Source organism: Typopeltis vanoorti, chromosome 8 (genome assembly GCF_054136105.1).
Source record: "Typopeltis vanoorti isolate ZY-2024b chromosome 8, IOZ_Tvanoo_1.0, whole genome shotgun sequence".
NCBI classification, from domain to species: domain Eukaryota; kingdom Metazoa; phylum Arthropoda; class Arachnida; order Uropygi; family Thelyphonidae; genus Typopeltis; species Typopeltis vanoorti.
In genome coordinates this window covers 12737625-12755172 of record NC_143556.1, presented here as the reverse complement: position 1 = coordinate 12755172, position 17548 = coordinate 12737625, and the positions used below count along the sequence as shown (strand labels likewise).

Below are 17548 nucleotides of genomic sequence, written 5' to 3'. Positions count from 1 at the left end.
GCCAGCTGTTCAGGCCCCTAATTTTTCTGAGAACTCTCTCACATCCCTGGTTTCTAATCTTTGATCAAGTGCTCTATTTCTAACCCAACTCTCACATCCATAAAAACTGGTTTGAACCTATCTTGTATACTGTTAATGTTTTGGCTAATTTCTTGATTTAATTTGCCATCTTCTGAGCAGAAGTCCAGTAAATACTTACCATTATTATTAGCTTTGCTCTTTTCTTCAAATTTTTCCAGAACATTCCTGTATGCCTGGTGAGATTCATTTCTTACTCTGCTGTTTAGATCTCCAACATGGACCACTTTTTCCATTTTCTTTATGTTAGCTGCCTGTTCTAATGACTGGAAAAAATTCTTCCACTTCTTCCTGATGCACTTTCTGTAGGACCATAGGTATATTGTCCATCTCCCCATTTTGAAGTTTGCCCTCATCACTCTACTTAAAACTGCCTTCCAATCAAGAAGTTTATCTTTTTGTTTGGTATTGAATGTGATTGTAACTCCTTCCTTTTCTTGATTATTATTGCATGAATATAACATCCTTTACTTATTATTTAGTAAGATCTCAGCTGTTTTTGTCTTCTTTGTCTTGTAATGTCAATCATCTCCACTTGCTACTTTTCCAGTTCTTTTACAAGTTCAATTTCCTTTCCATTAATTTATTAATTTGATGATTCCTATCTTAAATTCTTAGGACTAAAGCATAACTCTGCCTGAGTTATGCTTGAGTGCTCAGTCTTCTTCATCTCAGTAACACGGTTATGTTCACAAGATACTTTTCCAATTTTTCTGTAAGTTTGATTTCCTTACCATTAATACTCTTTATTATTGATGATTCCTAATTTCACTTCTTCTCATGTTGGTTTCTTCTTCTAGATGCTGAGTTAGAACTTATTCCCTGGTTTGCCCTGGTTCCCTGATGAAAACATTGGGCACCTTCTTTAATCGGGTGATGTACCAGCTGGCATAAAATCTCATCGTGTTGTGCCATCATATGCTTTTATGGTTGTTGTTATTATTATTATTATTAAGAGACCTCCAGGGAGTCAGGGACTCATTGAGGAATGCGACATATTACACACACCAGCTATCATGCTTATTGAATTCATTCACACTGCTTGCACACACAACATCCAATGGCATTCCATTCCAATTAGTCACTACCCTATGAGAGATAAATCTAGCCCTCACTCCTTCTTAGCATCATTCATTCTTAGCATCCAAGGATTCTCTTTTGTCCTTTCCCCACCCTCCATAAAATGAAAAATTCCATCAGCCGAAATTCCTGTATGATTCTTTCAGAAGTTTGTGAGTCTATCACATCACTCCTCTTTGCTAGTGTCTGCAATCTACAAATTCTCAATATGTCTTCATAATCAGTATTCCACAATCCAGATATAATTTTTAACACTCTCCTTTGCACTCACTCCATTGTATTAGAATTATAACGGCAACCAGGAGACCAGATCTGCACACAATAGTCCAAGTGAGGTCTTATCAAGCTCTTGATACGACCTCACCCCATATACCAGTTTTTGATATCTGTCAGTCAGCTATCCTCTTATCCACACTTTTATTTAATTAATTTATTTATTTATTTATGCTTATGACTTCATGAAACTGGTAAATGAAGAGCACAATCACAATTTCCAGCAACAAATGATGAAAATCTTAACATATAAAAGTTCATTACATAAAAGGCACGACCAGCTTTCTAAGTCTTTCCTTGTTTAAATTTTTTTTTTTAAATAAAGCAAAAGTAACTTGTCATAATCAAGCCAGGGGCAATTATCATCCTACTGTAACAAGTATGACAAGGCTGCATGTGCTCACAATGCTTCACAACATAAATGTGTCTGTATCCTAGGTTTAATTAGAGAGCAGTTGTGTGAGAAAATTTGATCCATTAGAGAGGGGGCCCATTTCACATTACATTATCATCTTCTAACATGAGGAGGAGTTCTGTTGATACCATGACGAGGACTATGACCATGAGAATAACGTCTTTGTGGTGAGACGGGACCATGATCTCCTGTTTCTTCCATAATCACCGCCACACCAACTACAGGTCATGGTCCAGGCTGGAAAGCCAATTCAAGGCCTCATCCATCACTTTGTGGATGTCCTGTAGGCCACCACCATGAAATTGGTGCCTTGGGCAGTCGCACACAATATGAGTAATCGTCTGAGTCACGGGAGAACACTCACAATCAGGGTGATCTGACAGCCCCCATTTATGTATATGGTTCACTAAAATTACATAAAAGTAACTGTCCACTTAGATCTGTTGTAGATTCTATAGACAGTCCTATGTATAAAATATCTAGTGTAACTTTTTCTGTCCCCTCATTGGTCACTCAGCTTCTTCGATAAATTCCATAGAATTTATCGAATTTATCAGAACTAGTCAGGGCAGGTAGAGACATCTGCCCTGACTAGTTCTGATCCTGTTTATTGATGACCAAATCTTCCTAGGAAGATCAAAACCAGGCTATGGAGCACAGGGATCTTCCACCAGAAAGTTGTTTGTTGGTAGATTGTTGGACCAGTATTCTCTCTCTCCATTGTGTCAGATATTGATGGCAGCGGAGCTGAAGAGAGTTCGTCCATGGACCAGAGAGGCTTTCTAGATTTGAGTCATAGAGGGTTTATGAGAGTCTGATGTAGTGGCAGGAGTGGGTTGCTCACTGCTGTATTAAATTCTTTAATCGAGGCTTGTCTTCTCTGTATGTGTGGTGGAGCAATGTTAGATATAACAGGCAGCCAGGAGAGAGGGGTGCTTCTCACTTTCCCACTAATTGCGCGCATGGTAGAGTTTAGCTGGGTGTCTATAATGTTAGTGTGTATACTTCTTTCCCAGACAGAGGCACAATATTCTGCTGCAGAGAATGCGAGGGCTAGTGCAGACGACCTTAGGGCTTCTGCACCACAACCCCAGGTTGTTCCAGCAAGCCTTGAAATGATATTATTTCTGGTTTTAATTTTATTAGAGGTTGATGATGTGCCTTTTATAGGTTAGGCTTCTGTCCAGGCTCATCCCAAGGTATTTTGGGTGAGGCTCGTGGTCTACCATTTTCCAACAGAAAGAAAGGTTGAGTTGTCGATTCGCCTCTGCATTGTACAGGTGGAATACTGAGAACATTGTTTTCGTTGGATTTGGCTTCAAGTACCACTGCTTAAAGTACTCTTCCAGGGTGTTCAGGTCTGTATTTTAGGTTGATAAAGGAGGTGGATTGATGTAAGTTCGCTAGGTCATCGGCATACATATACTTGTTTGATATGGTATTAAGTAGATCATACACATAGATGTTAAAAAGTATAGGGGATAACACAGAGCCCTGAGGAAGACCGTTGTGAAGGAATCTGGGCCTGCTCTTTTTTTCCGCCAATATGGACCCTCATCTTTCTGTTGGAGAGAATAGAATCAAAAAGTTGTAAAGTTTTTTTTACACTTTATAATATTTCCTAGTTTTAGGAAGATGCCCCTGATCCAGACAGTGTCATAAGCAGATGTTAGGTCAAAGAAAGTGGCTCCAGATTTAAGTTTCTTCTGGAAGCCTGCTTCAATTTGAGTTGTCAGGGCCAGGACCTGGTCACAGCAACTTCTTACTGGCCTGAAGCCAGCTTGTTCAGTCGGGAGTGCTCTTTCGATGATTGGTGAAATTCTTTTAAGGAGAATTCTTTTAAAGAGCTTAAAGGTGGTGCAAAGCAAGGAGATAGGGTGCAGGTTTTTCACAACATTTGGATCTTTCCCTGGTTTGGGCATGGCAATTATTTTGGCTTCCCACCATAGCTTTGGTAGTTTACCAGTCATGATGATTTCTGAGAAAAGGGTAGCCAGCCATATTTGGCCATGTTGACCAAGATGTTTTAGGAACTCAGGGAGTATACCATCCAATCTTGCAGCTTTGCCATTCTTGGTAAGTTTTAAGGCTATTTGTACCTCTTCCCGAGATACTGGGTGTACGAGTTCAGGAAGCTCGAGTTCCATCTTCAGGATTTGTCTGGTGGTGGAAGCTTATACAGCAATTTTCCTGGTAGAGCTGGGATGAATCTTGGAGGTTTTCAATAAATGGTTAGCCATTTGATCAGGAGTTATCTCTGTTGTTTTGTGTTTGTTGGCTCTGATCCACCTAATTTTCTCAGAAGTGACCAGCTTCTCCGACTAGATGTGGCAAAATCGAGTTCAGTGATGGTTGAGATCCATCTTTCCTTTCTGTTTTTATCCAGGATTTATATGAGCTCCTTAGCAATAGTTGGATCTTCAGTTTCCTCATATTTGGTTAGGAGTTCCTCACTTTCTCTACTCCAACATGGGATATATTGTTTTCTGTAGCCTCTAGAGATAGAGGCTTTTCCTGCAGATTTGAGTAATTTAACAAATCTGGGATAGCAATTAGGAGTGGGTGGAATTGCTCTAATGGTTTGCTCGATTTGTTTCTGAAATACTGTCCAGTCGGACCTGCGAAGATTTCATCTAACGATTGGTGTTCTGCTGATGACTGGGATTAATGTTCCTATCTCTATTAATGTAGGATGATGTTGACTATTAGGGAATCTGTTAAGGATGGTTAACAGATGTTATCCACACTAATATTTTATAATCCAAACCCATATTCTCCAATTTATGCAACAGTCTTCCATGCTGTATTCTGTGAAAAGCCTTAGCAAAATCCAAAAGTATCATAGTGTATCCATTCCCCTTATCTAGTTCAATGGTAACATTATTATAAAATGTGAGCAAGTTGCTAAAGCATGACCTTCCCTTAGTAGACCCATGCTGTCATTGCAAAGAATGATATGAACTTTAAAAATTAACCAGGTTTGACTTGCTGATATTCACTCTCAACCCATTTCTGAATGCAAGCCAGTAGAGACAATTTGGTCAACTAAGACCCAAATTGCCTGTCCATCCTCATTTGTTGGTATCCAGTAGATATCCACTAATAGGGTGCACCATAGGAAGTCCCAGTAGGTTCTCTGCATTCCTGAAAGGCGATGCGGAGGTCTTCTCCCAGTTATTTGGCTTTGACTCTTATGTGACCCAGGTTCCTTAAGTGACTTCGGTTCTCAATTTTTTAAAATGCCCAATCTCACTGTCTTCATTATCAAATTCTGGCTCTATAAGAATTCTCACTCATTGAGCTCTCTCCATTAGCTTCACTAGTGTGTTTTAGTTTTTTGTTTATTAAGTATCTTCCTGAAGATGCTGTCACCCACATAGACAGCGAAACATTGCAGAGAAAAATTCAATTTTAATGAATAAAATGCTTGCAAGTCAAACCTGGTTAATTTTTAAAGTTCATATCATTCTACTTATACATTCACTACAAGTAGAATTATATAATGCATATATATTGTAAGTTCACTATAAAGGATTTTTGCTATGCTGGTAATTAATTGTCTTTGAATTAAATTTTTATAATTATCAAGAAACTGCTTTCCTTCAAAGTGTAAGTAATCACTTGGTTAAAAAAAAAATACCTTAACTTTCTCTTAGAAAATGTTCTTAATGTTTTTTAATATTAACAAAGTATAATATTTATTATACATTTATAAATATGATTACATAACATCTTTTGTTCCCATGTAGGTTATAACGGCATGAATTGTGAAGCGAATATCAATGAATGTGAAGAATATTATCCTTGTCGTATAGGAAGTACATGTTTTGATCGTTATGGTGATTATGTATGTCTGTGTCCCCCTGGCTTTGGTGGCAAGAACTGTGATTATGATGTTGATGCATGTTTGTCAAATCCTTGTGCAAATAATGCAACTTGCATCAAAATTTTTAATGGATATGATTGCATCTGTCCCAGTGGTTTTGGCGGTCCACAGTGTGAAATCAATATTGATGACTGTGTGGGAGTCTCCTGTCCAATTAATACCACGTGTAAGGATGGTATCAATACTTATTCATGTGCATGTTTGCCAGGTTATTATGGTAAGTATTTTTTTTTTATTAAATATTATAAGTGGTGAACTATTTTGGAATGTGCATGTGATATATTATTTCTAATATTATATCAAGGGAAAATAAGTGAAGAGAAGTTAATAGAGAAAGCAGAGCTTTTTCAGAAGTTAAAGAAACAAAAACAAAAAACAGTAAAGAGAAGATGTTATTGCCATAACAATAATATTTTTCAAGTAAAAGGGAGATGGTAAATCCCGTTTTATTTTATAGCCGGGTATGAAACTAGGATCGAAGTCCATCGAAATCCATAGAGTTTCATGCCGAAAAAACTATCGGCGAGCCCAAGTGTAACTGATCACTTGGGTAGTACAACAGCAGGGCAACTCCATGCAAAGGTGGAGCAAGCTCATTACACATCATTAAAGTTTTCATTTATTTTTTTTTTAAATAGAATTAATGAATAATTAATAATGCAATGTTTCTTCATTATAATATTGGGGCAGAGACAGGGATGCATCTTGTTCCCTTTTCTTTTTAATTGTTTTCAGGAATATGTCATAGATGAAGCTGTTTATGAATATGACACTGGAATAGTAGTTGGCAGACTAAGAATAAATAACTTACGTTCGCTGACGATATCGATCTTCTGGCAGAAAGTGAAGAAGAATTACAAGAGATAACCAGCCGTGTTTTCGGAACATTAAAAAAATATGGATTATACATAAACCTACAAAAAACAAAAACAATGATAACCTCAAAATCAGACATCGAATTCTTAAAAATACAAATTGGCAATAAGCAAATTGAGAATGTAAAGAAGTTCACTTATCACCGAATTTCTAAGGCAACCGTGGCCTTACAGAAGTTAAAACCATTGTGGGGAGATAACAGAATAGCAATCACAACCAGACTAAGACTAATTGACACCTTGGTGAATTCTGTCCTTTTGTATGGTTGTGAGGCCTGGACTTTATTGAAGGAAGATGAGAGGAGACTCCTGTCTTTCGAAATGAAAACTTACAGAAGACGTTTGAGAATTCCCTATGCCGCTCACAAAACCAATGAAAATGTCCGAAAACTGATTGGCTCAATAGATGGGAGAAAAAGGGAAAATATTCTGAATCTGTCATCAGAAGAAGACAGATGAAATGGTTCGGACATGTGGAGGGCTAATTGGCATTCCAAAGCAAGCACTAGAAGGAATCGTTCCAGGACTAAGGGTTAGGGGCCAACCTCAATTAAAATGGACAAATTCCTCCCTTTCTCAATTGACATCAAGAACAAGAGACTGAGACGACTGGAGGAGGTTAGCAAAGAGTATCACCTACCAGCCATGAATGACCCAATGGTTCATTTAGGACTATGGGAGAAGAAGATTTTACATGTGAATTAATGAAAGCTGTCATTGCATTCAACTGTTGTACAAGGTTCTTTTTGTTTATATTTCTTATGTTGAGCAATTTGTCATTCATTGTTACAGTGAGGTATGAGCCTTCTAGGCATTAAATGATTTTTTGCCTATAAATTATTTATTGAAAGTGCTCTTATAAGGAATATGCCATTATAAGAAAAGTTCCTTAATGGTACATCTGATGAAATAGTTTTGCCACATAAATTGAAATGTCATATCTCACCAAGTATATCATCTGAAGAATAATGATTTTTTAAACAATGGACAATGTGAAATACAGGTATCATCTTCTCCTACTAAACACCACCAGATTTTATTTAGTTCTGAGAGTAAAGAAGACAGAGACAATGGCCACAGTATTGATGGAAATATTAATTTAAAAAAAGGAAAAGCGAGACGGAGTGAATAATGAATACTGCTATCATTGTCTGTCATCTTCATTCTCAGAACTAGATAAAATTTTTGACAATGTTTAGTAGTACAGGATGATACCTGTATCATCCTGTACTACTTGATGAATTGTTTGAAAAATCATTCTGTTTCAGTTGATATACTTGGTGAGATCTGACATTTCACTCTTTATGTGGTACTTTAAAAAACTTTTAATTGTTTTATTGGAAACAGCCTCATCTGATACCTTCCATAGGTATCTCTGGTTTCAAGTTATGAGATGTTAGCATACAAGATTTTAAGAAATTAGGAGCTTTTTATTTTTTCTAGGTTTAAGAAGAAATATTTGAATTAATAGCAGAGTAGACTAATTTGTTTGCAATCTGAAAAATTATTAATAGGCTTCCTTAATTGTATCCCCCAACATTAAAGATGAGAACAAAAGATTTTTTTGGCCTTATTATAAAGATGGCATCAGTAAAGCTTCCTGAAATATATCTTTACTGGTCCAGATATCCTGCATTTGCACAAATTTTGCTGTTATGTCTCAGAAACATTTTGAATTTATTTTATGGATGCTGCATTTTAGAAATAATGAACAAATAAGTTCTACTGATCATTCGTGTAAAATCAGACTTCTCATTGATGGATTGAATCAAAATTTCCAGTAATATTATGATTCAGCTGAAATTTTCTGCATAGATGAATTGATATCATTTTGTGGTCATTGCCATCTTTAGACAGTATGTAAATAGCAGAGTTGTGGCAACAAGTTATTCAGATTATGTTCTGCTCCAGGATATACTTAAAATTTTTAGATATACAAAATAGAAGATCACATATGCAAAGGACAATTCCTGCAAACATTATGAGGTGTCCTTATGAAAATATATGAGAAAAAGGACACATATTATGTTCTGATAGTTGGTACATGATGACTATGGACTTGTCAACAAAGTTATTTTATGCAAATACCCTGATAGGAACACACACACACACACACACACACACACACACACACACACACACACACACACACACACACACACACACACACAAAGTGTTGATTTTGGTTTATATTAAACTAAAGTATTACTCAAACACGGTAGTTATCTCCATTATTTTCCAAAATGTATAAAGAAAGGGGAAAAAAAGGTTGCAGAATTTCAAAAAAAGTAGTTTCAAAATAGTTGAAGCAGAGTGAGACTGTTTGCATGATTATCATATCCTTTTTTTGTTGTATAGCACATTTTTGTATGTTGCATCCTCTTCTTCACAATATACAACATATATTACAAATGTTTGCAGTGTGGGTCATCAATGACACACAGTGTGAACGGAGAGCCACCTGAAAATACCACTGCATGTAATGTGCTGAATAATACTGATACTTAAACTGAAACTTTTTTTTTTTACTTTATCACTAAAAATTTCATTGCACATGTGTGTACACACACACACATTAACCTGTATATCATTATCCATTTCCTAATATGTAACCTCAAGGGATGGTCAGGCTTCTATGACTGCACTGCATGATTAAGTTTACATTAATGATCTCATATCAAATACTGACAATTTTCCTCCATATTAGTCCATTACTTGTCAGCACTCTGATATTGCTGTATATAACATTTCATTCTTCTAAGCACTACTGACTGAATCGATCCTAGACCTTGGTCTTCCTCTGGATCCTTTTCCTGCCACTTTGGTATCAAACACCTGATCTGCTAGCCTTTCCTCTCCCATTCTGTTTAAGTGACCACAGACTTTAGATTAGCTCTGTTTGCACGTTCTTGAATACTAACAGTGTCAAGTTCCTTCATAATGTCTTCATTTTTAATGTGATTTTGCTATTGATTCAGGCCCCTAATTTTTCTATGAACTCTCATATCTGTTGCCTGTAATATTTGATCAAGTGCTTTATTTCTAACCTTTATTTCTCAGATTCATAACTTAACACTGGTTTGAACACTGTCTTCTATACTGATAGTTTAGCGTTTTTCTAATTTCTGTCTTAGAAATTTAGCTTATTATAACTTCGGCTGGCTCCCCATCATACCAGCTTTGTATATTCTGTTGTTCATTTCCAGATTTAACCTGCCATCTTCACTAAAAACTATTCCTAGATGGCTGAAATATTTTACTTGTTCTATAGAATCTCCATGCTTCTTGTAGAAGCATGGAGCAGCATGGAGAACTATACAGCAATATCAGAGTGCCGACAAGTAATGGACTAATATGGAGGAAAACTGTCAGTATTTGATATGAGATCATTACTGTAAACTTAATCATGCAGTGCCGTCATAGAAGCCTGACCATCCCTTGAGGTTACATATTAGGAAATGGATAATGATATACAAGTTAATGTGTGTGTGTGTGTGTGTGTGTGTGTGTGTGTGTACACACATGCGCAATGAAATTTTTAGTGATAAAGTAAAAAAAAAAAAAGTTTCAGTTTAAGTATCGGTATTATTCAGCACATTACATTTATGGAGATTCTATAGAACTCAGTGCTTCTACAGATATAGGATACACTGGGAGGCATAGTGTTAACCACCTTATCCTTGCGTACGGTTGCGGTTAAATGAATAGAAAACCCTCGACGCCACAAGGTAGAAGAGGGGAAAAGGAAGAAGGATCTCCATTCAGAATGCAGCTGAAGTTTTATATGCTCCTACCTGTTTTCACAGTTTTATTCTCTTTATTGCCGATTTTCATGCCATATTTTTTCAGCTATCATTCAATTTAGTTACAGAATACTGGTGACTTGTACTGGATTTGTTTAGGAGTACATCATCACCTGCATAAAGCTAAAAGCCAAGTTTGACATCTCCAATTCTAATATCAGGGCTGATGCCACTTTCTTTCATAATGTGATCCATATAAATGATGAATAAGAGTGGAGATAATGTGTATCCTTGTCTTACCCCTGATTTCACATCAAACCATCTTCCTGTATTTTCTTCAGTTCTAACTGCTGACCAACAACTTAAATACAGACTATGTATGCCCTGTATAATGTTTCATTTACCCCATTTGAAAAGCCTTTTCCTGTGCATCTTGTCATATGCCTCTTCCAGATCTATAAAACTTAAGCACAGATCCTTGACACATTCCCACGATTTCTCAACTGTTTATGTTAAAGTGAAATTCTGATCTTGACAGCCTCTGTTTGGCCTGAACTTAGCTTGGTGTTGTCCAAGTTTCTGTTCCACAATCTTTCTCAAAAATTTCGCATAAATCTTATCTGGAACAGTTAGTAGAGAAATTCATTTGTATATCTCTCACATTCAGCTTTATTTTTTTTTTTATAGACGGATAATATGAGAGCTCTACTCCAATCATCAGGAATTCGACCTCTTTCTGACCAGGCCCTCTGAATAATGCAGTGTAGCCACTGCAAAACTTATACATCCATACCTAAACATTTCTGGTCGAATATCATCTACTCCAGCTGCCTTTCCACATTTCAAGTGTTTGATGGCTTTTTCTACCTCAAATATTATTGATATGTATTCTTCTTTAGTTTTCATATCACATTATCATCTTTGATTCCTTTTTCAGTACTCTTTCCTCAATTTCTAGACTTTTTCAATAGCCTCCAGAACATTTGCCACCTTCGTGATATTTACCTACTATGTTTTTACCAAAAACTTCCCGTGAATTTTGTTTAGCTACTTTCACATTAGCTCCCTTACAGCTGCATTCTTTTAGGGGGCATCTGGTGACTTATTTGCTACGAACTTTTGGTATGCTTTCTTCTTCTTTTTCAGGACTGCTTCTTTTGTCCACCATGGTGTTCTTGTTTTTCTATCCTTGCTCACAACTTCACTACATACCTCAATAGCTGGATCTGTCAATGTTTTGTTCCATGTTTTCCACTGAGACTCTAAGGTCTGGTGGTTGTTTTTGAACTGTTTCATTCTTTCTTCAATCATGTTTATATAGTTGAGTCTACAGTTTATCTTTAAAAGCTGCTCAACTTTAATTCTTTTTAACACATTTTTGCATGCTATTTTTATTAATGTGATGTTCAGCTTTATCCTACTTAAAGCTAAGTGATGGTCACTTCCAATTTGAAGTTCTCTGTACAAATTTTTATCCTAAACCAGCTTGAAGATATTGCTATCAACAATAGCATAGTCAATGATGCTTTTCTTATTTTTGTGCCTCCTCTCTACATGAACTTCTACATATCTTTATGTTGGAACATGGCTTGTCCATAATGAATGGTTAATGCAGAATGGCAGTAATGACTAGTCCATATCCTGAGCAAAAATCTGGCAGTTACTTATTATTATGATTATTAGCTGAAACCTCCAGGCAGTCAATTACTTATCATGGGAGGCCATAGATCACACCATTCACACTGGATGTACTTACTACTCTAACAAGCAAACTCTTCCACTCACTCACTGCTCTTGCTCTCATCCCTTTCTTAACTGCACACAAACTTAACTTTGAAGGATGTTCCCTCAACCATTTTCTCTCCCACCTTCCATATAATGAAAATTTAATAGCTTTTCTCTTAGCACTTTATTATTTGCCTTTTTCAGATATACAAAACTTAAATACAAATCCTTGTTATATTCCCATGCTTTCTCATAGCCATGTAAAGATTTCTCACATTATGACAGTCATCAGATAGAAGTCCTTTCCAAGGAAATGATGTGCAATGGAGAGTCACTATAAATTATGATAGGCACAAAAATATATTCTTGTTTGAGAACTCTACTCCAATATGAGATATAAATATATCTTCAATATAAAAACTTATATTGGAACCAAAAGGCATCTGTTCAAGTTAATGACATTATTACAGACTCCATTAACATCAAACAAGGAGTAAGGCAAGGATGTGTGCTGTCACCTCTTCTTTTTAACATCTACTCAGAAGCCATATTTCAAAAAGTCTTGGAAGGAAGAAAGGAAAGGATTAGTGTAAATGGTGAAATCATCAGTAACATCCGATATGCTGATGACACAGCTCTCCTGGCTTACAATATTCAGGATCTTCAAAATCTTCTGGAACTAGTGAATGAAGAGACTGAAAAAATGGGATTAAAAATAATATCACCAAAACTAAATTCATGGTCATAAGCAAGAAACCAATTCTTAATTCAGCACTTTCTTTAAATAGAAAACAAATAGAAAGAGTGGCAAAGTTTAAATATCTCGGATGCTGGTTAAATGAAGATTGCAATCCAGAAATGGAAATAAAAGTTAGAATTGTGAAATGGCAAGAAAAAATTTTCTCTTGATGAAATCAACACTGTGTAACCGCAATTTAAATTTAGAGCTTAGAGTAATTTAACATAGCATAGTTAAATGCTGTGTATGGTCAGTACTGCTGTGCAGTGCAGAAACTTGGACCTTGAAGACAATATCAATAAAAAGACTTGAAGCTTTTGAGATGTGATTATACAGATGAATGTTAAAAATCCAATGGACAGCAAAAACATCCAATCAGGAAGTACTGGAACAAATCACGTGAACTTTGGAATACAATAAAAAGAAGGAAAACTGCATATCTTGTCACCTACTTCGTAATGAAAAATATAAGATACTTCAATGGATTATAAAAGGGAAGATAAATGGAAGAAGAGGACAAGGAAAATGAAGAAAATCTTGGGTGGCAGACATCAGACAGTGGACTGGCATGAACTCTGAGAGACTGCTCAGAGTGGCTGAGGATCGCTCAAAATTTGCCAAGGTGGTCTGACCTCTGATAGGATATGGCACTTAAAGAAGAAGTGTCTTCACATCTGGGTTTATTTCTGTATAGATGCTGTTGAATGGATGTGAATTCAACAGCATCCATTCCCTAAATACAATTAGTCAAATAAAATTCTCTGAGAAGTGCTATGTTTTAGGGGTTTTTGGTTTATTTATTTTTCAGTTTTATTTTATTTTATTTTATTTTTTTACCCTTTGCATTACACTATTAGTCCTATTACTGCTTATTAGCATTTTGCACTTGGTAAATACTTTATTATACCATCCAGATGGTTGGCTGGAAAACAGGATGCCCACCTAGAAGACTCATATATCATATATGGGATACCAAAAAAAAGTTGCTAACAATATATGTTTATAAATATGTACTGAAAATAATAGTTAATTGGAAAAAAAAAATTAATGATATAAATATGCACTTAAAATAGGAATAATGAAATCCAGAATTTTGAAGAATTTATTTATTATTACTTTTTAAATATAGTAATTAATATAGAAAATAATTTACTAATTATTTAACAGTGGTATTCAACATGGGTTATTTAAAAGCCTGTTCCTTGTATAAAATCTTGCATAGAACATTCAGTATGGTCATTTGGCTGTCATTATCAATTCATTATTATTATTATTATTATTATTATTCCTGATACCTCCAAGGAGTCCGAAGACTCATCGTGGGAGGACATCTACAACTGTCTCTGCACCTAACCTCTACTACGAATCATCTCTATCAACGCCATCTGCCGCCCACCTCCAACACCACCACAACTAGTAATTTTTGTCTGTAAATTGCGTGTGTTCTGAAGGGCCGATTTGTATGTATGCGGGATGAAAAACCCGAGTTTCCGGGAGAAAAAACCCTGCTACCTCCGTATGAGATCGGCTAACTCACCTTCGATTGAAATCGACCAGATAAAGATTCCTCCCGTCGCGACGAGAATCGAACTTAGGCCTATTCCAATCGAAGGGCGCAATGTACCGTCGTTCTTCCAATTGCGCTACGGAGGCGCTTATATTCCCTAAATTCATATTCATACATTGTGAGATTTATTAAAGTCATCTGGAATTTGACCTTCAGCTATATTTGGAATTTTGCAATATATATATATACTCTAAAAAATGAAGTTTCAGGTCATATTTAATCACAAGTATCGTGTGCTTCATTCTCTGTATGCATTTCCTGGGTAATTTTTTTTTGTGTATGTGTGTGTGTTCATTCATAGCTCACTTGTTAACAACTGAGGATATGAGTTATCCTCTCATATGGAAGTGGTAGAATTTTCCACCTGGAAACTTGGGGTTACACCGCACAAGACAGACAGATTGGCCAAAGAGCGTACACTTATTACAAAAAACATGCATTTTAGCCAATAGCAATACACTGAATTAATAAAATGTTACAATAACTGCCCGTTTGGATCTCATTACTTATGATAAGCTAATTTATTTAGGTATTTTTTTAACACCATGTTATCACTAACAACTTAAAACATTTGAACACTGTCTTGAATACTGCTAATTTGGTGTTTTGGCTAATTACTATCTTATTCCATCTAAATTTTATTATTATAATGCTGGCTACCCACTATACCAGCTTTGATTATTCTGGTGTCTATTTCGAGATTTAACCTGCTATCTTTACTAAAACTGTCTAAATAGCTGAAATATTTTACTTGTTCTATAGGATCTCCATTCAGAATTCAGCTGAAGTTTTCTATGTTCCCATTTTCTAAAAATGAAAATTATGAAAATTTCCTACATATTTTCATAATTAATAAAATTATGAAAATAGGTAGGAAATTAATAAAATTATGAAAAATACTATTCAAAACAAAATACGAGGCTAATCTTCTTGAATGGCAGGCAGTCTCAAGTAGAGTAATGTGGGCAAATATGAGAATGGGGAACTGGACAATGAGACTTATTTGTGCCCATGGTCCCAGAGAAGGTTCTACTAGGGTAGAAGTAGAGGAATTTTTTGAGGCTTTAGAGAATGCTACTGACATAATGAAAAAGGAAAAGTTGGTCCTTGTTGGGGATCTAAATAGCAGAGTAGGAAATGATTGTGAGACATACAAAAATATTTTGGGAAAATTTGGAGAAAAGAGCAAAGCTAATAATAATGGCAAATATCTGTTGGATTTCTGCTCAGGACATGGACTGGTTATTACTAACTCCATTTTCCAACATAAAAATGTGCACAAATTCACATGGAGAGAAGAGGCAAGGAATAAGAAAAGTCTCATTGACTATGTTATTGTTGATAGTGATGTTTTCTCCCTGGTGCAGGACACCAGAGTGTACAGAGGATTTGAAATTGGAAGCAATCACTATTTAGTCTTGAGCAGGATACAATTGAATTTCATATTGAAAAGAATAACATGTAAGAAAGTTTTAAAGCAAATAAAAGTTGAGCAGCTCTCAGATGTGAACTGTAGACTAAAATACACAAAGATTATTGAAGAAAAAATGAAAGAGTTTGAGAACAGGATTCAAACTTTGGAGAATCGGTGGCAAGCCTTGAAGAAAGCCCTGATTGATTCAGCTAGAGGCATGTGGTGAAGCTGTCTGCAAGGATAGAAAAATTAGAACTCCATGGTGGACACAGGAAATTAAAGAGGCAGTGAAGGAAAAGAAGAAAGCATATCAAAAGTTCCTGGCAAATAAGTGAGCTTGTGCTCTTAGAGAATACAGAGACAAATGCAAGAATGCTAAACACTGTGTAAAAATAGCTAAACAAAAGTCATGGGAGGACTTTGGCAGGAATATAAAAAATAAATATCAAGAAGCTGGCAAAATATTCTGGAGGTTGCTGAAGAAGCTCAGGAATGGAGGAAAGAGTGCTGTAAAAGGAGTTAGAGATGATAAAGGTGACATGAAAATGGAAGAAAAAGATATCCTTGAAATATGGAATGATTACTTTGAAAAACTGCTAAATGAAACAAGCAGTGATGACAGCATAGTGGTAAAAAACGCTGAACAGGCATGCAGTCAGGAATACATATCCAAACTTGAAGTAGAAAAAGCCATCAAAGGCTTGAAATGTGGAAAGGCAGCAGGAGTAGATGATATTCGACCAGAAATGCTGAAGTATGGGTATAAGAGTATTATAGTGGCTGCACTGCATAGTTCAGAAAGTCTGGACAGAGGGATGAATTCCCGATGATTGGAGTAGAGCTGTCATAGTACCCATATATAAAAAGGAAAATAAAAAAGGATGATGTTATACTTCTAAATAAATCTGCTACAAGTCTGCAAGATTCTGTGACTAAATTGAATAACTGTTGTAATAGATATGGTATGAAGGTCAGCAATAAAAAGACAAAGACAATGAAAATAGGCAGAATCATTGAAAATGTCAACAGTGTTTGTGAATGGAGAACCTGTGGAACAAGAAAAACATTTCAGCTACTTAGGCACGATGTTTACTGAAGATGGTAAATTAAATATAGAAATAGACAACAGAATCAGCAAAGCTGGTATGGTGGGAAGTCAATTGAATAAATTCATCTTCACTAAAAATCATGCCTAAGTAGCTGAAATGTTTTACTTGTTCCACAGGTTCTCCATTTATAACACAGTTGACATTTTCAATGATTCAGCCTATTTTCATTGTCTTTGTCTTTTTATTGCTGCCCTTCATACCGTATCTATTACAACAGTTATTCAATTTAGTCAGAGAATCTTGCAGACTTGTAGCGGATTTATTTAGAAGTATAACATCATCCTCATAAAGCAAAGAGCTGACATTAACATCTCCAATTTTGATATCATATTTAATATCACATTCCTTCATAATGTGATCCATATAGATAATGAATAACAGAGGGGATAATGTACATTCTTGTCTCACACCAGATTTAACATAAAACCATCTTCCTGTACTTCCTTCAATTCTAACTGCTGACTTAACTCAAATAAAGACTAAGTATTGCTTGATATAATGCCCCATTGACACCATATAACTGTAGCATATGGAATAGCTTCTCTCTTGGTACATTGTCATATGTCTTTTCCAGATCGACAAAACTTAAATACAGATCTTTGTTTTATTCCCATGCTTTCTCGACTATTTGTCGTAAAGTGAAG

At 35.8% G+C, this 17548-nt stretch overlaps 1 protein-coding gene across 1 annotated transcript in view; it reads left to right on the top strand.

The window, feature by feature from the left end:
* Positions 1-17548, top strand: part of crb (cell polarity complex component crumbs) — a 439435-nt gene that overhangs the window by 146565 nt on the left and 275322 nt on the right. Inside the window, exon 6 of the mRNA XM_090397137.1 lies at positions 5596-5949. Within this exon, the coding sequence (XP_090253263.1) occupies positions 5596-5949 (354 nt within the window). The remainder of the gene's footprint in view (positions 1-5595; positions 5950-17548) is intronic.